At 43.1% G+C, this 25,621-nt stretch overlaps 1 protein-coding gene across 1 annotated transcript; it reads left to right on the top strand.

Annotated features, from left to right (window-relative positions):
* Positions 1-25,621, top strand: LOC139553760 (C-C chemokine receptor type 6-like). The gene is made up of 4 exons (XM_071366407.1): positions 1-212; positions 23,160-23,502; positions 23,622-24,032; positions 24,152-25,621. Exons 2-4 carry the CDS (start codon positions 23,170-23,172, stop codon positions 24,530-24,532), a joined length of 1,125 nt encoding a protein of 374 aa, XP_071222508.1. The 5' UTR covers positions 1-212; positions 23,160-23,169; the 3' UTR covers positions 24,533-25,621.

Here is a 25,621-nt window from a genome sequence, read left to right as displayed (position 1 = left end):
TCTGCCAAGAGAGTCAGGTAGCCTGTTGTTGTAGTTACTATAACAGGAGTACTCTCAACTCAAGCTCATATTTCTAGGCATCGTAGTTTACAGGATTGACCAGCCTTTGCCTGATTGATTTGGACGACTTTATTTTGGAGAGAACCTGACCAGAAAGTACTTCATCAATTGTTTTGTATCCCGGCCACTTGTTCTCAAGGACTTTTCTACAGGTATGTACTGATAATTTACGAAATGTATTTGAAATAATCTAGTTCTCAGTTACAACTGAAAATAAAAATGTCCGGCAATGAATGTGACACGTCAAAACTCAAGCAGGGTTGAGTAGGTTATTTTCTAAATGTAGTCCGCTACAGTTACTATGTAGTTAGCTGTTCAAAATTGTAATCAGTAACGTCATTTTTGGATTACCCAAACTCAGTAAGGTGATCAGATTACTTTCCGTTACTTTTGGATCACTTTCCCCTTAAGAGGCATTAGAAGAAGACAAAAAGGATCCATCAAACACATTTGGTGTGTCATCATAGGGGTCTTGGACTTGTGGTCTGATACGATCTAACAAACTTTAAAGGTCTAATGCAGCCGTTTTTATCTCAATATCAAATCATTTCCGGTACTTAGGTTAGATGACATGAAAATAGAGCTCTTTGGCCATGCACATCAAACTCCACAAAGAAATGGTTAATTGGCCACAAAATTCTACATTTTGCAATGGCCATCTCAGTCTCCAGACTTGAAACCCATTGAAAACCTATGGTTTGAATTGAAGAGGGCAGTCCTGAAGCGCAGATGAAGGGTATCAAGGATCTGAACGGATTCTGTATGGAGCAATGGTCTAAGAATCCGTCCCAGTGCCACTAGAGATTCTGGCTTCAAGTCTAGGCCCTGTCGCAGCTGACCGCGACCGGGAGACCCATGGGGCGATGCACTATTTGCCCAGCGTCTTCCAGGTTAGAGGAGGGTTTGGCCGGCAGGGATGTCCTTGTCCCATCGCACACTAGAAACTCCTGTGGTGGGCCGGGCGCAGTGCACGCTGACACGGTCACAATGTTTCCGCCGACACATTGGTGATGCTGGCTTCCGGGTTAAGTGGGCATTGTGTCAAGAAGCAGTGCGGCTTGGTTGGGTTGTGTTTCGGAAGACGCACGGCTCTCGACCTTTGCCTCTCCCGAGTCCGTACGGAGTTGCAGCGATGAGACAATTGGATACCACGAAATTGGGGAGAAAAATAGTTTTTTTTTTAAATAAAGAAATAAAAGAACCGGCCCAAAGTGTTCTCCAATTCATAAAACATTTTAGTTGAAAGGCTCAGTGCCGTTATTGTTGAAGTATTGAAAGGTATTGAAAACAGGGGTGTCAATTTTGACCCCTACCTTTGTTGTTTATTTAGGGGTAGATCAGCTTTAATAGTGCAGATAGATTGTATATTCCATCAATGTAATTGTCTGCATCATTTCCAATCCCCCATATATACTTTTTTATTCATCACAATTTTCTTAAGACATTTTTGGTCTTTAATGCAGGACCGACAGACACGTTTCTTACTTTCCCCCTTCCACTTGCCACTTCCACATTTTAGCTGTAATGTTGCAATTAGTTTGGCTGTAATTGAGTAGAGCAGAAATTGCCATATATTTTTTTGTGAGCTGCATGTGTGAAATAACTATTACATGTTCAAGAAAATCTCTCCCTCTCTCTGAGCAAACAATTAGTATAAAAAAATATAATTTACCAAACATTTTTGGCGCACAATATAGCTCAGTATTTGAATTATATATTTTATACATTTTTGCTCTTCTTTATCAAAGGTGTCAATCATTTCAGACCCCACTGTACACACAGTTGAAGTCGGAAGTTTACATACACCTTAGCCAAATACATTTATTTCAGCTTTTAGTTCTTTCATCACATTCCCAGTGGGTCAGAAGTTTACATACACAATTAGTATTTGGTAGCATTGCCTTTAAATTGTTTAACTTGGGTCAAACGTTTCGGGTAGCCTTCCACAAGCTTCCCACAATAAGTTGGGTGAATTTTGGCCCATTTCTCCTGACAGAGCTGGTGTAACTGAGTCAGGTTTGTAGGCCTCCTTGTTCGCACACGCTTTTTCAGTTCTGCCCTCACATTTTCTATAGGATTGAGGTCAGGGCTTTGTGATGGCCACTCCAATACCTTGACTTTATTGTCCTTAAGCCATTTTTGCCACAACTGGAAGTATTCTTGGGGTCATTGTCCATTTAGAAGACCCATTTGTGACCAAGCTTTAACTTCCTGAATGATGTCTTGAGATGTTGCTTCAATATATCCACATAATTTTCCTACCTCATGATGCCATCTATTTTGTGAAGTGCACCAGTCCCTCCTTTAGCAAAGCACCCCCACAACATGATGCTGCCACCCCAATGCTTCACGGTTGGGATGGTGTACTTCAGCTTGCAAGCCTCCCCCTTTTTTCTCCAAACATAACGATGATCATTATGGCCAAACAATTCTATTTTTGTTTCATCAGACCAGAGGACATTTCTCCAAAAGGTACGATCTTTGTCCCCATGAGCAGTTGCAAACCGTAGTCTGGCTTTTTTATGGCGGTTTTGGAGCAGTGGCTTCTTCCTTGCTGAGCGGCCTTTCAGGTTATGTCGATATAGGACTCATTTTACTGTGGATATAGATACTTTTGTGCCCGTTTCCTCCAGCATCTTCACAAGGTCCTTTGCTGTTCTGGGATTGATTTGCACTTTTCACACCAAAGTACGTTCATCTCTAGGAGACAGAACGCGTCTCCTTCCTGAGCGGTATGACGGCTGAGTGGTGCCATGGTGTTTATACTTGCGTACTATTGTTTGTACAGATGAACGTGGTACCTTCAGGCATTTGGAAATTGCCTTCAAGGGATGAACCAGACGTGTGGAGGGCAAATTTCTTTTTCTGAGGTCTTGGCTGATTTCTTTTGTTTTTCCCATGATGTCAAGCAAAGAGGCACTGAGATGAAAGGTAGGCCTTGAAATACATCCACAGGTACACCTCCAATTGACTAAAATTATGTCAATTAGAAGCTTTAGAATCAGAAGTTTCTAAAGTGATGACATCATTTCCTGGAATGACCCACTGGAACTGTGATATTGTGAATTATAAATGAAAAGTTGTTTGTAAACAATTGTTGGAAACATTACTTGTGTCATGCACAAAGTAGATGTCCTAATCGACTTGCCAAAACTAGAGTTTGTTAACAAGAAATTTGTGGAGTGGTTGAAAAATGAGTTTTAATGACTCCAACCTAAGTGTATGTACACATCCGACTTCAACTGTGTAATATGGTGTAGTTCAATGTTTTACACTCTTGAACTCTTTTCAGTAATTTTAATAATTCTTATCAAACAGAAGTGAAACCATAGTACTATTAGTGTTGACTCCTGATAACAGTCTGTGAGCTGGATCTCAATGTGCTTATCTTTGATTATGACCAGCAGGCTTCACTAGCACCACTTTGACCCGTTTTAGTCACATGCCCTGTACAATGTGTCTGAGTATCTCTTATCAAATCAAATTGATTTATAAAGCCCTTCTTACATCAGCTGATATATCAAAGTGCTGTACAGAAACCCAGCCAAAAAACCCCGAACAGCAAGCAAGGCAGGTGTAGAAGCACGGTGGCTAGGACAAACTCCCTAGAAAGGCCAAAACCTAGGAAGAAACCTAGAGAGAAACCAGGCTATGAGGGGTGGCCAGTCCTCTTCTGGCTGTGCCGGGTGGATATTATAACAGAACATGGCCAAGATGTTCAAATGTTCATAAATAACCAGCATGGTCAAATAATAGTAATCACAGTGAACAGGTCAGGGTTCCATAGCCACAGGCAGAACAGTTGAAACTGGAGCAGCAGCACGGCGAGGTGGACTGGGGACAACAAGGAGTCATCATGCCAGGTAGTCCTGAGGCATGGTACTAGGGCTCAGGTCCTCCGAGAGAGATCAAGAAAGAAAGAGAAAAAGAGAGAATTAGAGAGAGCATACTTTCACACAGCACACCGGATAAGACAGGAGAAATACTCCAAATATAACAGACTGACCCTAGCCCCCCGACACAAACTACTGCAGCATAAATACTGGAGGCTGAGACAGGAGGGGTCAGGAGACACTGTGGCCCCATCCGATGATACCCCCGGACAGGGTCAAACAGGCAGGATATAACCCCACCCACTTTGCCAAAGCACAGTCCCCACACCACTAGAGGGATATCTTCAACCACCAACTTACCATCCTGAGACAAGGCCGAGTATAGCCCACTAAGATCTCTGCCTCGGCACAACCCAAGGGGGGGCGCCAACCCAGACAGGAAGACCCGTCAGTGCGGGACAGGAAGACCCACTCAAGTGACGCACCCCTCCTAGGGACGGCATGGAAGAGCACCAGTAGGCCAGTGACTCAGCCCCTGTAATAGGGTTAGAGGCACAGAATCCCAGTGGAGAGAGGGGAACCGGCCAGGCAGAGACAGCAAGGGCTGCGTTGCTCCAGTGCCTTTTCGTTCATCACACTCCTGGGCCAGACTACACTCAATCATAGGACCTACTGAAGAGATGAGTCTTCAATAAAGACTTAAAGGTTGAGACCGAGTCTGCGTCTCTCACATGGGTAGGCAGACCATTCCATAAAAATGTAGCTCTATAGGAGAAAGCCCTGCCTCCAGCTGTTTGCTTAGGCTGTTTGCTTCTAGGGACAATTAGGAGGCCTGCGTCTTGTGACCATAGCGTATGTGTAGGTATGTACAGCAGGACCAAATCGTAAAGATAGGTAGGAGCAAGCCCATCTAATGCTTTGTCGGTTAGCAGTAAAACCTTGAAATCAGCCCATGCCTTAAAAGGAAGCCAGTGTAGGGAGGCTAGCACTGGAGTAATATGATCAAATTTTTTGGTTCTAGTCAGGATTCTAGCAGCCGTATTTAGCACTAACTGAAGTTTATTTAGTGCTTTATCCAGGTAGCCGGAAAGTAGAGCATTGCAGTAGTCTAACCTAGAAGTAACAAAAGCATGGATACATTTTTCTACATCATTTTTGGACAGAAAATATCTAATTTTTGCAATGTTACGTAAATGGAAAAAAGCTGTCCTTGAAACAGTCTTGATATGTTCGTCAAAAGAGAGATCAGGGTCTAGAGTAACGCCGAGGTCCTTCACAGTTTTATTTGAGACGACTGTACAACCATCAAGATTAATTGTCAGATTCAACAGAAGATAGCTTTGTTTCTTGGGACCTAGAACAAGCATATCTGTTTTGTCCGAGTTTAAAAGTAGAACGTTTGCAGCCATCCACTTCCTTATGTCTGAAACACAGGCTTCCAGCGAGGGCAATTTTGGGGCTTCACCATGTTTCATTGAAATGTACAGCTGTGTGTCATCCGCATAGCAGTGAAAGTTAACATTATTTTTCGAATGACATCCCCAAGAGGTAAAATATATAGTGAAAACAATAGTGGTCCTAAAACGGAACCTTGAGGAACACCTATATTTACAGTTGATTTGACAGAGGACAAACCATTCACAGAGACAAACTGATATCTTTCCGACAGATAAGATCTAAACCAGGCCAGAACTTGTCCTTGTAGACCAATTTGGGTTTCCAATCTCTCCAAAAGAATGTGGTGATCGATGGTATCAAAAGCAGCACTAATGTCTAGGAGCACGAGGACAGATGCAGAGCCTCGGTCTGACGCCAATTAAAGGTAATTTACCACCTTCACAAGTGTAGTCTCAGTGCTATGATGGGGTCTAAAACCAGACTGAAGCATTTCGTATACATTGTTTGTCTAGAGGAAGGCAGTGAGTTGCTGCGCAACAGCTTTTTCATTTTTTTTTTAGAGGAATGGGAGATTCGATATAGTCCGATAGTTTTTTATATTTTCTGGGTCAAGGTTTGGCTTTTTCAAGAGAGGCTTTATTACTGCCACTTTTAGTGAGTTTGGTACACATCCTGTGGATAGAGAGACGTTTATTATGTTCAACATAGGTAGGCCAAGCACAGGAAGCAGCTCTTTCAGTAGTTTAGTTGGAATAGGGTCCAGTATGCAGCTTGAAGGTTTAGAGGCCATGATTATTTTCATAATTGTGTCAAGAGATATAGTACTAAAACACTTGAGTGTCTCCCGTGATCCTAGGTCCTGGCAGAGTTGTGCAGACTCAGGACAACTGAGCTTTGGAGGAATATGCAGATTTAAAGAGGAGTCTGTAATTTGCTTTCTAATGATCATGATCTTTTCCTCAAAGAAGTTCATGAATTTATTACAGCTGAAGTGAAAGCCATCCTCTCTTGGGGAATGCTGCTTTTTAGTTAGCTTTGGATTGATTTCGGATTGATCGTATTTTCCTCAATTAAGTTGGAAAAATAGGATGATCGAGCAGCAGTGAGGGCTCTTCGATACTGCACGGTACTGTCTTTCCAAGCTAGTCGGAAGACTCTGACATCCTTGGGTAGGAAGAGGGAGTCTGGAAGGGCATCAAGAAATCTTTGGGTTGTCTGAGAATTTATAGCACGACTTTTGATGCTCCTTGGTTGGGGTCTGAGCAGATTATTTGTTGCGATTGCAAACGTAATAAAATGATGGTCCGATAGTCCAGGATTATGAGGAAAAACATTAAGATCCACAACATTTATTCCAATGGACAAATCTAGGTCCAGAGTATGACTGTGGCAGTGAGTAGGTCCGGAGACATGTTGGACAAAACCCACTGAGTCGATGATGGCTCCGAAAGCCTTTTGGAGTGGGTCTGTGGACTTTTCCATGTGAATATTAAAGTCACCAAAAATGTGAAAATGTTCTGCTATGACTACAAGGTCCAATTGGAATTCAGGGAACTCAGTGAGGAACGCTGTATCTGGCCCAGGAGGCCTGTAAACAGTAGCTATAAAAAGTGATTGAGTAGGCTGCATAGATTTCATGACTAGATGCTCAAAAGACGAAAACGTCAGTTTTTTTTGTTGTGTAAAATGAAATTTACAAAAAAATGCCCATCTCCAGCCCTGGATCTGAAAGATCCGGGCCCGATTTCCCAAACGCATCTTAAGGCTAAGTTTTTCGTTAAACCCATAGGAACCTATGGTTCTAAGATGAATTTAGGAAATCAACGGTTGCATGTTCAAATCACATCACGGACAACTTTGGCCTTTTAGCAACTTTGCAACTACTTACTAGATTTTAGCTACTTAGCATGTTAGCTAACCTTTCCCCTTATCTTCAAATCAAATGTTATAAGTCACATGCGCCGAATACAACAGGTGTAGTAGACCTTACAATGAAACGCTTACTTACGAGCCCCTAACCAACAATGCAATTAAAAAAATACAGATAAGAATAAGAGATAAAAGTAACAAGGAATAAAGAGCAGTAGTGAAATAACAATAGCGAGACTATATACAGGGGGGTACCGATACAGAGTCAATGTAGGTAGAGTTATTAACGTGACTATGCATAGATGACAACAGAGAGTAGCAGTGGTGTAAAGAGGAGTGTGAGGGGGTGAGGGGGGGCACTGTAAATAGTCTGGGAAGCCATTAGATTAGATGTTCAGGAGTCTTATGGCTTGGGTGTAGAAGCTGTTTAGAAGCCTCTTGGACCTAGACTTGGCGCCCCGCTGACGCTTCCCATGCGGCAGCAGAGAGAACAGTCTATGACCAGGGTTGCTGGAGTCTTTGACAATTTTTAGGGCCTTCCTCTGACACTGCCTGGTATAGAGGTCCTGGATGGCAGGAAGCTTGGCCCCAGTGATGTACTGGGCCGTTCGCACTACCCTCTGTAGTGCCTTGCGGTCGGAGACCGAACAGTTGCCATACCAAGCAGTGACGCAACCAGTCAGGAGGCTCTCGATGGTGCAGCTGTAGAACCTATTGAGGATCTGAGGACCCATGCCAAATCATTTCACTCCTGAGGGGGAATAGGTTTTGTTGTGCCCTCTTCACGACTGTCTTGGTGTGCTTGGACCATGTTACCTTGTTGGTGATGTGGACACCAAGGAACTTGAAGCTCTCAACCTACTCCACTACAGCCCCTGTCCTCCTCTCTATAGGCTTTCTTGTCGTTGTCGGTGATCAGGCCTACCACAGTTGTGTCATCGGCAAATTTAAAGATGGGTTGGAGTCGTGCCTGGCCATGCAGTCATGAGTGAACAGGGAGTACAGGAGGGGACTGAGCACGCACCTGAGGGTCCCCTGTGTTGAGGATCAGCGTGGCGGATGTGTTGTTACCTACCCTTATCACTTGGGGGCGGCCCCATCAGGAAGTCCAGGATCCAGTTGCAGAGGGAGGTGTTTAGTCCCAGGGACCTTAGCTTACTGATGAGCTTTGAGGGCACTATGGTGTTGAACGCTGAGCTGTGGTCAATGAGTAGCATTCTCACATAGATGTTCCTTTTGTCCAGGTGGGAAAGGGCAGTGTGGAGTGCATTGGAGACTGCATCATCTGTGGATCTGTTAGGGTGATATGCAAATTGGTGTGGGTCTAGGGTTTCTGGGGTGATGGTGTTGATGTGAGCCATGACCAGCCTTTCAAGGCACTTCATGGCTACAGACGTGAGTGCTACGGGTCGGTAGTCGTTTAGGCAGGTTACCTTTGTCCCTGTGCCCAAGAAGACTATGGTGGTCTGCTTTAAACATGTTAGTATTACGGACTCGGACAGGGTGAGGTTGAAAATGTCAGTGAAGACACTTGCCAGTTGGTCAGCGCATGCTCGCTGTACATGTCCTGGTAATCCATCTGGCCCTGTGGCCTTGTGAATGTTGACCTGTTTAAAGGTCTTACTCACATTGGCTGCAGAGAGCGTTATCACACAGTCTTCCGGAATAGCTGGTGCTCTCATGCATGTTTCAGTGTTACTTGCCTCGAAGCGAGCATAGAAGTAGTGTAGCTCGTCTGGTAGGCTCGTGTCACTGGGCAGCTCTTGGCTGTGCTTCCCTTTGTAGTCTGTAATGGTTTGGAAACCTTGCCACATCCGACGAGCATCAGAGCCGGTGTAGTACGATTCGATCTTAGCCCTGTATTGACGCTTTTTCTGTTTGATGGTTCATCGGAGGGCGTAGCGGGATTTTTTATAAGCTTCCGGGTTAGAGTCCCGCTCCTTGAAAACGGCAGCTCTAGCCTTTAGCTCAGTGCGGGTGTTGCCTGTAATCCATGGCTGTCACGCCCTTGGTTGGGGCGTGAGTTGGGGTGGGCATTCTATGTTTTGTGTTCTATGTTTTCTTTTCTGTGTGTTTGGCCGGGTGTGGTGTTCAATCAGAGGCAGCTGTCTATCTTTGTCTCTGATTGAGAACCATACTTAGGTAGCCTTTTTCCACCTGTGTTTTGTGGGTAGTTGTTTTCTGTTTTGTGTTGCTGCACCTTACAGGACTGTTTCGTTTTCATTCATTCTCTTTGTTATTTTGTTTAGTGTTCTGTTTTAATAAAATTAACATGAACACTTACCACGCTGTGCTTTGGTCCGACTACTCTTCATCCGACGACGAAAATCGTTACAATGGCTTCTGGTTGGGGTATGTACTGTGGCAAACCTCTTCAAGGTTATGAGCGTTTGTCACAAATTAAGTGGGAAACAAATTAACCCAGAATGAGAGTTCTTTCGAACAGGACAGTACCTGTGTGTTTGTTTCTCCGTCCTGGTCCACCCAGGTCGTAGGCAAGGTCAAGGATAGCAGGGTTCGGTACACGAATCGGGTTCTCGGTGGGTCCAGGTCCAAACGCCAACAGGTAAGTCCAAAACAATCCAGCTCATACACGGTAAATCCAGCCAATATCTATTGTCTCTTTCTCTACGGTTCATAGATCCTTCCAGCCCTCTCTTCCTCTTCCTGGTTTTTCTTGACCCTTTATCTGTGTGTCGGCTCCACCTTCTGAGGGTTCCCCTTGCTTCTGGGACTTGTAGTTTTGGCAGTCGGCCATTTTGTGATCTGTAGTTCTGATCGGGGTGGCCATTTTAGTGATCGGGCAGAGTCCGTTTATTAGTTCTGCTCTCACATATCTGCCATTTATCACTCGACCCCCTTCTTTGCCACACATCTCCCCCCCTAGATCGGACCCCCTAGGTCGGGCTACCACAGCAGAATATGCGTGCATGCGGGATAACCCATCCACATTTCCCATTTCCTTCCCAATGCACTTATTGATGAAGCCAATGACTGATGTGGTGTACTCCTCAATGCCATCGGAGGAATCCCGGAACATATTCCACTCTGTGCTAGCGAAACAGTCCTGTAGCTTAGCATCTGCTTCCTCTGACCACGTTTTTATTGATCTAGTCACTGGTGCTTCCTTCTTTAATTTTAACTTGTAAGCAGAAATCAGGAGGATAGAATTATGGTCAGATATGCCAAATGGACGGTGAGGGAGAGCTTTGTATGCGTCTCTGTGTGTGGAGTATAGGTGGTCCAGAGTTATTTTTCCTCTGGTTGCACATTTAACATGCTGATCGAAATTTGATAAAGCGGATTGAAGTTTCCCTGCATTAACTTCTTGCGACTACAGGGGGTGCTGTTTTCTCATTAGCATAATTGCATTACAGATTAAACGGCTTCCTACTAAATTCTTGCTCGTACAATATGCATATTATTACTATTATTGGATAGAAAACACTCTCTAGTTTCTATAGGCGTTGGAATTTTGTCTCTGAGTGGAACAGAACTCATTCTACAGCAATTTCCCTGACATGGAGTCAGATTTCACACATTTTGGCCCCTGATCTGGAGTCAGTTTAAAGGCCACTGTGAACGCTATCAGGATACGGACACTGCTTACGTCTTCCCCTGGATGCCTTTACGTGATGACGATTTGAATGGTATCGATTGCGCAATCACAGCCCCTATAAAACAAAAACACGTGTAGGTAGGAACTCTTTTCCAGATGCGTCGGGCGCGCGGTGGACACCGACCTGCTCTTTTTCCAAGCATTAGTGTAGCCAGTTATATTTCTCCGGTCATGTTTCTACTCGTTATAGGAGTTAAAAACATCATAAGGTAGTTAATTTAAACCGTTTTATAGCAATGTATATCCGTTTAGTGCGATTTTGGGACATTTATTTCTGAGACACTGTGAATCTCTGGGCACGGTTCCAGTTCATGCCGAACGCAATGGGCATTTCTACATGGCAAGAGGACAGCTTTCGACCAAAAGACGATTAGACCCAAGAAAGGATTCTTTGCCCAAGATTCTGATGGAAGAACAGCTCAAAGTAGGAACAATTTATTATGATAAATCGTGTTTCTGTCGAGAAATGTTAATCGCTTATGACGCCATTTTGTTTGACGTAGCTTTGCTTGGCGCAAACTGTATTGGAAAGTAAGGATAATTTAAAAAATGTAAATCAGCGATTGTATTAAGAATTAAATTGTCTATCAATCGCTGTCCACCCTATATTTTTTAGTCACGTTTATGAGTATTTATGTATACGACTAGATCACTGTCTAATATGGCGCACGACATTGTCTGACCAGCTGGGCAACTTTTGTCATTGTCTAACCATGATTTTGGTGGCTAAATATGCACATTTTCGAACAAACTGTATATGTATGTTGTAATGTGATGTTACAGGAGTGTCATCTGAAGAATTCTGAGAAGGTTAGTGAAAAAATTAATATATTTTGGCGATGTTTACGTTATCGCTCTCTTTGGCTAGAATCAATGCTCTGGTAACGTTTGCATATGTGGTATGCTAATATAACGATTTATTGTGTTTTCGCTGTAAGACACTTAGAAAATCTGAAATATTGTCTGTATTCACAGGATCTGTGTCTTTCGATTAGTGTATGCTGTGTATTTTTACGAAATGTTTGATGATTAGTAATTAGGTAAACACGTTGCTCTATGTATTTATTCTAGTCCATTTGTGACGGTGGGTGCAATTGTAAACTATGATATCTACCTGAAATATGCACATTTTTCTAACAAAACCTATCCTATACCATAAATATGTTATCAGACTGTCATCTGATGAGTTTTTTTCTTGGTTAGTGGCTATCAATATCTTAGTTTAGCCGAATTGGTGATAGCACCTGATGGAGTAAGAAACTGATGGAGTTAGAAAAGCGGTGTCTTTTGCTAACGTGGTTAGCTAATAGATTTACATATTTTGTCTTCCCTGTAAAACATTTTAAAAATCTGAAATGGTGGCTTTATTCACAAGATCTGTATCTTTCATTAGGTGTCTTGGACTTGTGATTTAATGATATTTAGATGCTACTATTTAATTGTGACGCTATGCTAGGCTATGCTACTCAGTGTGGGGGGGGTGGGGGGTGATCCCGGACCCGGGGTAGATACTCGTGAAAGGTTAAAGTCCCCGGCTACTTGGAGCGCCGCCTCTGGGTGAACGTTTTCTTGTTTGCTTATCGCGGAATACAGCTCATTCAATGCTGTCTTAGTTTCAGCTTCTGACTGTGGTGGTATGTAAACAGCTACAAAGAATAGATAAACTCTCTCGGTAGGTAGTGTGGTCTACAGTTTATCATGAGATACTCTACCTCAGGCGAGCAATAGCTCGAGACTTCCTTAGATGTCGTGCACCAGCTGTTGTTTACAAAAATACATAGACCGCCGCCCCTTATCTTAACAGACGCCGCTGTTCTATCCTGCGGGTAGATCGTATAACCAGCCAGCTGTATGTTGATGTTGTCGTCGTTCAACCAGGACTCCGTGAAGCATAAGATGTTATAGTTTTTAATGTCCTGCCGGTACACGTTGCACGTTTGCTAGCAGAATGGAGGGAAGTGGGGCTTTATTCGATCGCCTACGAATTCTCAGAAGGCAGCCCGACCTTCGCCCCCTCTTTCTCCGCCTCCTCCTCACGCAGATCACGGGGATCGGGGCCTGTTCCCGAGGAAGCAGTGTATCCTTCGCGTCGGGCTCGTCAGAGTCGTGGAAGGAAAAAGAGGATTCTGCTAGTCCATGGTGAGTAATCGCAGTCCTGATGTCTCTAAGTTATTTTCGGTCATAAGAGACGGTAGCGGCAACATTAGGTACAAAATAAGTTAAAAAATAAGTTAAAAACACAAGTAAATGAACAAAACAACACAATCGGCTCGGGGCACATAAAACGTCTGCCATCCTCTCCTGCACCATTTTACTTAACCCCTTAAACCCTAATCCTAACTCCTAACCCTAACCTGAACAGCTAGCCTAGCTAAAGTTTGCCACCTAGCTAACATTAGCCACAACCAGTGGCACAAATCTGATTTTAGAAGTGGAGGGGGGAGAGCATAACCTGTCAGGAGGTCTGGGGGTCCTCCCTCAGAATGTTTGAGGGATCTAAAGCTCATTTCCTGTATTTCTACACAATGTCATTTTACCCTTTTGGGTTCACTTTTATTGTAAATAAGAATAGAATATGTTTCTAAACACTTCTACATGAATGTGGATGCTACCATGATTATGGATAATCCTGAATGAATTGTGAATAATGATGAGTGAGAAAGTTATAGACACACAACTATCAGACCTCCCCAAAAATGCTAACCTCCCATGTTATTGTAATGGTGAGAGGTTAGCATGTCTTGGGAGTATGATATTTGTGAGTCTGTAACTTTCTCACTCATCATCATTCATGATCCATTCAGGATTATACATAATCATGTTAGCATTCGCATTCATGTACAAGTGTTTAGAACATATTATATTCTTATTTACAATAAAAGTGACTCCAAAAGGACACAATACATTATTTACCATTCATTTCTATTGGGCACAAATTAATCTGAAACAAGCAGCAAATACATCAAACAAATTTGTAGATTCACAAGCTTGATGTAGTGATTGTGCGCTATGGATGTGGGACCAAATACTTAACCTTTTGCTATACTCAGCAAAAAAATAAACATCCCTTTTTCAGGACCTTGTCTTTCAAACATAATTCGTTAAAATCCAAATAACTTCACAGATCTTCATTGTAAAGGGTTTAAACACTGTTTCCCATGCTTGTTCAATGACACATAAACAATTAATGAACATGCACCTGTGGAACGGTCGTTAAGACACTAACAGCTTACAGACGGTAGGCAATTAAGGTCACAGTTATGAAAACTTAGGACACTAAAGAGGCCTTTCTACTGACTCTGAAAAACACAAAGAAAGATGCCCAGGGTCCCTGCGCATCTGCGTAAATGTGCCTTAGGTATGCTGCAAGGAGGCATGAGGACTGCAGATGTGGCCAGGGAAATATATTGCAATGTCCATACTGTGAGGCGCATAAGACAGCGCTACAGGGAGACAGGACGGACAGCTGATCGTCCTCGCAGTGGCAGACCACGTGTAACAACACCTGCATAGGATCGGTACAGCCGAAAATCACACCTGCAGGACAGGTAAAGGATGGCAACAACAACTGCCTGAGTTACACCAGGAACACACAATCCATCAGTGCTCAGACTGTCCGCAATAGGCTGAGAGAGGCTGAACTGAGGGCTTGTAGGCCTGTTGTAAGGCAGGTCCTCACCAGACATCACCGGCAACAACATCACCTACGGGCACAAACCCATAGGGGTGGCAGGTAGCCTAGGGGTTAGAGCGTTGGGCTAGTAACCGAAAGATTGCAAGATTGAATCCCCGAGCTGACAAGGTGTTGCTGTCGTTCTGCCCTTGAACAAGGCAGTTAACCCACTGTTCCTAGGACGTCATTGAAAATAAGTTCTTAACGGACTTGCCTAGTTAAATAAAGGTAAAAAAACACTGTTGCTGGACGAGACAGGACTGGCAAAAACTGCTCTTCACTGACGAGTCGCGGTTTTGTCTCACCAGGGGTCATGGTTGGATACACGTTTATCGTTGAAGGAATGAGCGTTACACCAAGGCCTGTACTCTGGAGCAGGATCGATTTAGAGGTGGAGGGTCCGTCATGGTCTGGGGCGGTGTGTCACAGCATCATCAGACTGAGCTTATTGTCATTGCAGGCAAGAACATTTTTTCACCTTTATTTAACCAGGTAGGCCAGCGACCTGGCCAAGAGAGAGCAAAGCAGTGCAACACAAACAACACAGAGTTACACATGGGATAAACAAACGTACAGTCAATAACACAATAGAAAAGTATATATAAAGTGTGTGCAAATGTAGTAAGATTAGGGAGGTAAGGCAATAAATAGGCCATAGTGGTGAAATAATTACAATTTAGCAATTATACACTGGAGTGATAGATGTGCAGAAGATGAATGTGCAAGTAGAGATACTGGGGTGCAAAGGAGAAAACAATATGGGGATGAGATAGTTGGGTGGGCTATTTACAGATGGACTATGTACAGGTGCAATGATCGGTAAGCTGCTCTGACAGCTGATTCTTAAAGTTAGTGAGGGAGATATGAGTCTCCAGCTTCTGTGATTTTTGCACTTCGTTCCAGTCATTGGCAGCAGAGAACTGTAAGGAATGACGGCCAAAGGAGGAGTTGGCTTTGGGGGTGACCAGTGAAATATACCTGCTGGAGCGCGTGCTACGTGTGGGTGTTGCTATGGTGACCAGTGAGCCGAGATAAGGTGGGGCTTTACATAGCAAAGACTTATAGATGACCTGGAGCCAGTGGGTTTGGCGACGAATATGAAGTGAGGGCCAGCCAACGAGAGCATACAGGTCGCAGTGGTAGGTAGTATATGGGGCTTTGGTGACAAAACGGATGGCACTGTGATAGACTACATCCAATTTGCCGAGTAGAGTGTTGGAGGCTATTTTGTAAATGACATCGCCGAAGTCAAGGATCGGTAGGATAATCAGTTTTACGAGGGTATGTTTGACAGCATGAGTGAAGGATGCTTTGTTGCGAAATAGGAAGCCGATTCTAGATTCAATCTCAACGCTCCCTCATGTGGTACCCTTCCTGCAGGCTCATCCTGACATGACCCTCCAGCATGACAATGCCACCAGCATACTGCTTGTTCTGTGTGTTATTTCCTGCAAGACAGGAATGTCAGTGTTCTGCCATGGCCAGCGAAGAGCCAGGATCTCAATCCCATTGAGCACGTCTGGGACCTGTTGGATAGGAGGGTGAGGGCTAGGGCCATTCCCCCCCAGAAATGTCCGGGAACTTGTAGGTGCCTTGGTGGAAGAGTGGGGTAACATCTCAAAGCAAGAACTGGCAAATCTGGTGCAGTCCATGAGGAGGAGATGCACTGCAGTACTTAATGCAGCTGGTGGCTACACCAGATACTGACTGTTACTTTCGATTTTGACCCCCCTTTTGTTCAGGGACACATTATTCCATTTCTGTTTGTCACATGTCTGTGGAACTTGTTCAGTTTATGTCTCAGTTGTTGAATCTAGTTATGTTCATACAAATATTTACACATGTTAAATTTGCTGAAAATAAACACAGTTGACAGTGAAAGGATGTTTCTTTTTTGCTGAGTTTACTTTAAAACACACACAAGTGAATTTGTCCCTGTACTTTTGCTCCCCTAAAATGGGGGACTACAGCATGTACAAAAAGTGCTGTAATTTCTAAACGGTTCACCCGATATCAATAAATATACCTTTAAATGAAAGCTGAGAGTCTGCCCTGTAACTTCATAGTCATTGTTTGATTTCAAACGTTTGGAGTAGAGAGCCAATATAAGAAAAAATGGTTCACTGTCCCAATAATTACGTAGGGCACTAATTCATATCATAGGCCTAATCGAGCACACAGCCATGCATTCGCCATAGACAAACACTGCAGTAAAATGTTCTTATTGACAAGCTCATTGATTTTCAACGTGGCACTGGCATAGGATGCACCCTTTCCAATAAGTCAGTTTGTCAAATTTCTGCCCTGCTAGAGCTGCCTCGGTCAACTGTAAGTGCTGTTATTGTAAAGTGGAAACGTGTAGAAGCAACAACGGCTTAGCCGCAAAGTGGTAGGCCACACAAGCTCACAGAACGGGACTGCCGAGTTTGGAAGCGTGCAGCGTGTAGAAATCATCTGTCCTCAGTTGCAACACTCACTACTGAGTTCCAAACTGCATCTGGAAGCAACTTCAGCACAAGAATTGTTCGTCGGGAGCTTCATGAAATGGGTTTCCATGGCCAAGCAGTCGCACACAGGCCTAAGATCACCATATGCAATGCCAAGCGTCGGATAGAGTTTTTTATTTATTTATTTTTATTTCACCTTTATTTAACGAGGTAGGCCAGTTGAGAACAAGTTCTAATTTACAACTGCGACCTGGCCAAGATAAAGCAAAGCAGTGCGACAAAAACAACAACACAGAGATACACATAAACAAACGTACAGTCAATAACACAATAGAAAAATCTATGTACAGTGTGTGCAAACGTAGAGAATAGTGAGGTAAGGCAATAAATAGGCCATAGACGCGAAATAATTACAATTTAGCATTAACACTGGAGTGATAGATGTGCAGCTGATGATGTGCAAGTAGAGATACTGGGGTGCAAAAGAGCAAGAGGATAAGTAACAATATGGGGATGAGGTAGTTGGGTGGGCTATTTACAGATTGGCTGTGTACAGGTACAGTGATCGGTAAGCTGCTCTGACAGCTGATGCTTAAAGTTAGAGAGGGAGAGATAAGTCTCCAGCTTCAGTAATTTTTGCAATTCGTTCCAGTCATTGGCAGCAGAGAACTTGAAGGAAAGGCGGCCAAAGGAAGTGTTGGCTTTGGGGATGACCAGTGAAATATACCTGCTGGAGCGAGGTAAGCACCATGGTCTTGTAGTCAACCTTTTTTTTTCCAGTGGTGGACAAAGTCGTTCACAGAGAGGTAGGAGGGAGGGGGAGTAGGTGGAGGAATAAGGAGGGAGGAGAAGGTGGAAAAGAGTTTCCTAGGGTTAGAGGCAGAAGCTTGAAATTTAGTGTGGTAGAAAGTGGCTTTAGCAGCGTAAACAGAGGAAGAGAAGATAGAGAAGAGGGATTGAAAGGATGGTAGGTTCTCCGGAAGTTTAGTTTCCTCCATTTTCACTCAGCTGCCTGCAGCTCTGTTCTGTAAGCTCGCAATGAGTCACTCAGCCACGGAGCAGGAGGCCCGAGCCAGCCCGGGAGGAAAGGGGACATTGCGAGTTATAGGATGCGGAAAGGGAAGGTAGGAGAGTCGGGTCGAAGAGGCAGAATCAGGAGACAGGAGGGAGAAGGATGTAGCAGAAGGGAGAGATGATAGAAGAGTAGAGAGTAGTGGGAGAGAGAGAGTGAAGATTGCAAAGGCGCATGACCATCTGGGCAGGGGCTGAGTGGTTAGGGTTGGAGGAAAGGGAGACAGAAAAGGAAACAAAGTAGTGATCAGAGACCTGGAGGGGGGTTGCAGGGAGATTAGTAGTCGAGCAGCCTCTAGTAAAGATGAGGTCAAGCGTATTGCTTGCCTTGTGATTTGGAAGGGATTACGAAAGGGTTAGGTCAAAAGAGGAAAGGAGGGTAAAGAGAGAGTTGGAAAGAAAGAAATTGAAGGCAGACGTCAGGAGGTTGAAGTCGCCAAGCACAAAGAGCGGTGAGCTATTGTCAGGAAATGAGCTTATCAAGGTGTCTAGCTCATTGAGGAACTCTCTAAGGGCACCTGGTGGGCAATAGGTGACAATAATGTTAAGCTTGAGTGGACAAGTGACAGTGACAGCATGGAATTCAAATGAAGAGATGGACAGGTGAAAGAGGGAGAAAATCTCCACTAAGGAGAAATTAGTAGAACTGTGCCACCACTGACGACCAGATGCTCTTGGACTATGAGAGAAAACATAGTCAGAAGAAGAAAGAGTAGCTGGAGAAGCAGTGTTCTCTGGGGTGATCCATGTCTCTGTCAGGGCCAAAAAGTTAAGGGACTGAAGAGCAGCATAGGCTGAGATGAACTCGGCGTTCTTGACCACAGATCGGCAGTTCCAAATGCTGCCTGAGACTCGGAATTCCACATGTGTTGTGCGCGCAGGGTACACTAAATTAAAAGGATTGCAGCCAAGGGGTGGGGAGCTTGTGTAAAGCCTACAGGGAGAGGTGCAAAGGTATAGAAAACACATATACATAGTTGACAAACTTACAAAATAGCCAAATTTGATAATCTGTAAATAACTAGCTAAAATACTCAAGTGAGAGAATGTTGTGGAGCCTTCCTCTCTTTCTTTCCTCGAACAACTCTGCAGAATAACTCGAACCGTCATTGTTTCGGCCACGGTCTTAGTTTTAAGACAAAACCGCCACTGACATGACCGACACTTACAGATGTTGCTGAGAAACTAGGGGAGACTGAAGAACTAACTCTAATTGCTAATAGTCTAGCAGAGATGGAGAGCACACTTCCCTGTACTAATTGCTAATTGCCCCCACCCCCCAATCCTGGTTGATGTGTCAATAACTATCGGCAAATTATGCACAGTCAGGAGTTCACACAGCAAGTAGGCCACTGGGAAGACTTCTTGCAACTATAGGGGGTGCTGTTACGCATTAGCATTTTTTGGTCTCCAAATTAAACTGCCTCGTGCTCAATTCTTGATCGTACAATATGCATATTATTGTTATTATTGGATAGAAAACACTTTCTAGTTTCTATAGCCGTTGGAATTTTGTCTCTGAGTGGTACAGAACTACTTCTACAGCACTTTTCCTGACAGGGAGTCAGATTTCAGAAATTTTGACCCCTGATCTGGGGTCGGTTTTAAGGTGCCTGTAAATGCTATGGAGAAACCGACACTGCCTACGTCTTCCTCTGGGTGTCAGTACGTCATCACGCTTTGAATGGAGTCGATTGCACAATCAGAGCCACTATAAAACAAAAAAACGTGGAAGTACCGTTCTTTCCCTTCGCGCGTCTTACGCAAGATGGACATCGGACTTGCCTCCTTCCAAATGGTTGTTTAGCCAGTGATATTTCTCCGGTCATGTTTTTACTCGTTATAGTTGTTAAAAACATCATAATGTAGTTAATTTGAACCGTTTTATAGCAATTTATATCCGTTTAGTGCGATTTTGAGGAATTTCTTTGTCGTGCACTTTGAAGCTTTGGGCACGTTACGGGGTCTCGGTCGATGTTAGTGGACATTTCGAAGGACAGAGGACATCTATCGACCAAAAGAAGATTAGACCCAAGAAAGGATACATTGCCCAAGAATCTGATGGAAAATCACCTCATAGTAAGAAATATTTAATATGATAAATCGTTGTTCTGTCGAAATATTTTAAACGCATAATCCGCCATTTTGTTTGTTATCGCTTCACTTGGCGAACCCTGTATTGCACAGTAAGGATAATTTTAGAAATGTAAATCAGCGGTTGCATTAAGAACTAATTTGTCTTTCGATTCCTGTCAACCCTGTATTTTTTAGTCAAGTATATGATTAGCTTTCGATTAAACTAGATCACTCTGAAAGATGACGTCCGACATTTTGAGGCTTGATTTGCTAGTATTTTCATTGTATAACCACGGTTTTGTATGGCTAAATATGCACATTTTCGAACAAACTCTATATGTATGTTGTAAAATGATGTTACAGGAGTGTCATCGGAAGAATTCTGAGAAGGTTAGTGAAAAAATTAATATATTTTGGCGATGATTACGTTATAGCTCTCTTTGGCTTGAATCGATGCTCTGGTAACGTTTGCACATGTGGTATGCTAACTTATCGATTTATTGTGTTTTCGCTGTAAAACGCTTAGAAAATCTGAAATATTGTCTGAAATCACAAGATCTGGGTCTTTCCATTGCTATGCTTTGTCTATTTTTATGAAATGTTTTATGATGAGTAAATTGGTCATACACGTTGCTCTCTTTAGTAATTCTAGTCGAGTTGTGATGGTCGGTGCAATTGTAAACTGTGATTTCTACCTGAAATATGCACTTTTTTCTAACAAAACCTATCCTATACCATAAATATGTTATCAGACTGTCATCTGATGAGGTTTTTTATTGGTTAGTGGCTATTTATATCTTTATTTGGCCGAATTTGTGATAGCTACTGATGGAGTAAAAAACTGGTGGAGTAAAAAAAGTGGTGTCTTTTGCTAACGTGGTTAGCTAATAGATTTACATATTGTGTCTTCCCTGTAAAACATTTTAAAAAACAGAAATGATGGGTTTATTCACAAGATCTGTATCTTTCATCTGGTGTCTTGGACTTGTGATTTAATGATATTTAGATGCTACTATCTACTTGTGAAGCTATGCTAGCTATGCTAATCAGTGTGTGGGGGGGGGTGGGGGGTGATCCCGGACCCGGGGTAGAGGCTCGTGAAAGGTTAAAGTAGATGGCCCTAGCTAACAAAAAGACAGTACTAGACAACAACAGATAAAGAGACAAAAAAATTATAGTTATCACTCCTGGAGATATCAGGAGTCCTCTAGCTATAGATTGAAGCATGACAATGCCCCCGTGCACAAAACGAGGTCCATACAGAAATTGTTTGTTGAGATTAGTGTGGAAGAACTTGACTGGCCTGCACAGAGCCCTAACCTCAACCCCATCGAGCACCTTTGGGATGAATTGGAACGCCGACTGCAATCCAGGACTAATCACTCAACGTCAGTGCCCGACCTCACTAATGTTCTTATGAGTGAATGGAAGCAAGTCCCCGCAGCAATGTTCCAACATCTAGTGGAAATCCTTCCAAAAAGAGTGGAGGCTGTTATAGCAGCAAAGGGGGGTCCAACTCCATATTAATGCCCATGATTTTGGAGATGTTCGACGAGCAGGTGTCCACATACAGCATTCCATATAAGGCATCCAGACCTTATGAAATTTGCACAGTATACCCTTAATCTTGTAATAAATCAAATCTAGTGACACATAACTTTACATTTCTGCCATCCATTTTGACATTCCAACATTCCAATTAATGGCAATGCATTTCATAGCCGCTATTAATGCTTGGTTACACAGATTCTTCTGATAACAGTCTCCAGTATCAATATTTCCAAGCAAACAAAAACAGGAAGAAGGGAGAATCTGTAGACATGCTAAGATAAAATAACATACTCTTTGCCAGAATTCGCTCAGCATTCACCATAGCATAACATATGCAATAACATTGAAATATATCCCCTTTTGTGTTTTATACCTCCAGTAGAGGAATTACATATCTGAGTGCATGATGTTCAGTTTCACTGGCATATAGTACGTTCTATGGATGGTCTTAAACTAAAGTAATTTATGTCTGAGATTATAGGTACACGATTGGTTATTCAAACACATCTGTATCCATTCATCATCATCAGTAGTGTCTCCCAGGTCTTCCTCACATTTTGTTTGTGTCATCGGTAAAAGCCTCTGTCAACCCTTGATACAGTTTGGAAATCAACTTTAGAGGTTTGTCAGACTGTTTTAAAATAGTTTCAATCTTTGAAGCTCCTGGCTTGTCCAGTGTTTGCTGCACAGAGAGAATAAAGTGTTGCATCTGCAAAAGTTAACCTCAAAGCCATCACAGACGGGTCTTCCCTGCTTCCCTGACCCTGCTGAGACCCCTGTCACCATCTGATCCTGGTGTACATTTATACATTATTTTACCCAAGAATGGAATCAATGGTTCAATAATTGAAATGACCATTATTCCCAGATCCCAGACTGTAGTCTACCCATCAACTCAAGATGGAACTTTGTATCCATTCACTGATTGTTATAATATACTTCAAAATTCACCTCCGAAGACTGGTCTTCCATGGCTGTCTGACCCGGCTGGGACACCTGTCACCATCTGATCCTGCTAAGACATGATGAGCATAGTGTTGTGTACTGAATGTGTTTTTTTGGTTATTATATGATTCCATATGTGTTATTTCATAGTTGTGATATCTTCACTATTATTCTACAATGTATAAAATAGTCAAAATAAAGAAAAACCCTTGAATGAGTAGGTGTTCTAAAACTTTTGATTGGTAGTGTATATATTGCAAATTCGTAACATAATGTACAAATTGCAATTTGCAACATATTATACAAAATGGATGATGGACATCCACAAATGAATACATACCATACGAAACGTAACATATCATACTAAATGGAGGGAGACAGATTTACATTTACTATGTTACATCTATCCCTGAGTCCAAGTTGCAGCGCTCTACAGTATGTGTAAAATAAGAAATGTCACATTGTAGCTACAGGCTTAAGATAGTTCACAAATACTGTGATGTTTATCTCTTCTTTTTTTGTCATGGACTTGATTGTACAACATTAAAGAGTCATTTAATGACTAAATCATTATAGAAGACTACTATTTTCTACAGCAAAATATGTCTTCTCCACAGGTGATAAAACATGAATGAGACGCGCACAGATGCATATGATTATGACAACACAGAAAACGACACTAATGATTATCCAGATGATAACGAATATATCTGTAACCTGAATCCCAACCATGATATGGAGATAGTCATACAGACCTACTTCCATTCCTTCATCTGTGCATTCGGTTTCTGTGGCAATGCATTGGTGATAGTCACATATGCCTTCTACAAGAAAGCCAAGACCATGACGGACGTGTACCTTCTGAACGTGGCGGTGGCAGACCTGCTCTTCATCGTGGCCCTACCTCTCATAATTTACAATGAGCAGCATGACTGGAGCATGGGCTCAGTGGCCTGCAAGGTAAGGAGTTCTCACAGTTCCTAATGAAGTTCCCAATACAGGTTCTAAAGTTCAAAATTTGTTCCTTTCCACATTGCATGGACAACAATGTTTTTCTTCATTTTATTTAAATTTATAAGGCTTTGCAAGGAGCCTACAGCATCAACCTGTACAGTGGCATGCTCCTGCTGGCCTGCATCAGTGGAGACCGCTACATCTCCATTGTCCAGGCCAGGCGCTCCTTTGGCCTCCGGTCCCAGAACCTGATCTATAGCCGCCTAATCTGTACAGCCATCTGGGCTCTGGCCATAGCCCTGTCCATCCCCACAGTCATCTACAATGAGCTGGTTGAGGAGACCATCTTGCTGGAAGGGACTATAACCGTGTGCCAGGCGCAGTTCCAAAGTAACAGGACCGCCCGGTTGATGAAGGTGCTGGTGCCTAGCCTGCAGGTGGCCATGGGGTTCTTCCTGCCCCTCCTGGTCATGGTCCTCTGCTATGCCAGGATCCTATGGACCCTACTGAAGGCCCAAAGCACCCAGAGACACAAGGTTTAAGTATCCACCAAAATTCTAGTCATAGAATTGGAATGTTTAATTCTAAGAATATATTTGTGTCCAAGTCAATGTTTCTTATTGGGTCAATTAAGTTTATCTCATCTTCTCTTCAGGCGGTTCGTGTGGTCCTAGCCGTGGTGGTGGTCTTCATCGTGTGCCACCTGCCCTACAACGTGGTGCTACTCTACCACACGGTAGCGCTGTTCCATCAGAGGGAGTGTGAGGTAGAGACCATCATCCTCACCACCCTCACCATCACCAGGAGCCTGGCCTACCTCCACTGCTGCCTCAACCCCATCCTGTATGCCTTCATCGGTGTCAAGTTCAGGAGCCACTTCAGGAAGATCCTGGAGGACCTGTGGTGCATGGGCAGGAAGTACATCTACCCATCTGGACGCTCCTCACGCATGACCTCTGACCTCTATATCCCAGCACACAAGTCCACCGACGGATCCAACAAATCCAACAAGAACGGCTCGTCGTTCACCATGTGAAGATGGGAGTAGGTAGAGATGACCTCCAATTACTATGGGTGATGATAGCATGGTTAGTCAGGAAATCAAGTAGTGACTTGTATTCTGTGTACAGTGTGAGTATTTGTTTGCTACTGTATCTACATGATTTACCTATAGTATTTGCTGTATTACTCCAAATGAATGCTCCTCGCTACTCTAATTACAGAAATTACAGAAGATAGCTTACGGTTGTGAATGTGCGTAAATAAAAGCTGGGCATTCTACCAGAGAATTCTAGAACTTGGACACTGTCTTGTTGGCCTAACGTTATATCCTATTTTGACTTTGGTGCAGGTCATGTTGTTCTTCACGTTACCATCTCTGGTAAATACATACTACAGTATATCAAATAAAATCTGTTAATTTCTCACATACACAGGATACAGAAGGTGTAGTGAAATGGTTACTTGCATAATGGAGTCTTTTGTTTAGACATGTAGCTAGCTAGCTAGCTAGCTAAACAATGAACCATAATCCCAACTCAAAACGTTACATGCATGACACACACACACACGATAACATATGCACTATACATACACATGGATTTAGTACTGTAGATATGTGGTAGTGGTGGAGTAGGGGCCTGAGGGCACACAGTGTGTTGTGAAATCTGTGAATGTATTGTAATGTTTTTAAAATTGTATAAACTGCCTTAATTTTGCAGGACCCCAGGAAGAGTAGCTACTGCTTTGGCAGCAGCTAATGGGGATCCATAATAAATACATAAACAAATCTGGGAGGTAGCTAGCTAGCTAACATTAGGTAGCTAGCTAGCTAGCTAGCTAACATTAGACTATAACTTGCAATGCAAATGGCTCTGAGATGCATATAATATTACTACACAGATCATACATGTAACGTTAGCTAGAGAGCCAGCCCACCAACATTAGCTAGCTAGGTAACAGTATGCTTTAACTTGAAATTAAAATGACTTAGACAAAATTAGAAATGTATAATATCTGAAAATGTAGTTAGCTAGACTATCTTACCTGTATACATGGATGGACGCTTCTCCCTCTGTCACGGATGCCATGGTTGCAGATGTATAAAACACTTGTCTCCGGATTA

The sequence above is a fragment of the Salvelinus alpinus genome, chromosome 25 (assembly GCF_045679555.1).
Source record: "Salvelinus alpinus chromosome 25, SLU_Salpinus.1, whole genome shotgun sequence".
Classification (NCBI taxonomy): Eukaryota; Metazoa; Chordata; class Actinopteri; order Salmoniformes; family Salmonidae; genus Salvelinus; species Salvelinus alpinus.
The sequence above is the reverse complement of the archived record's forward strand: the minus strand, read 5'-3'. Positions and strand labels throughout refer to the sequence as shown.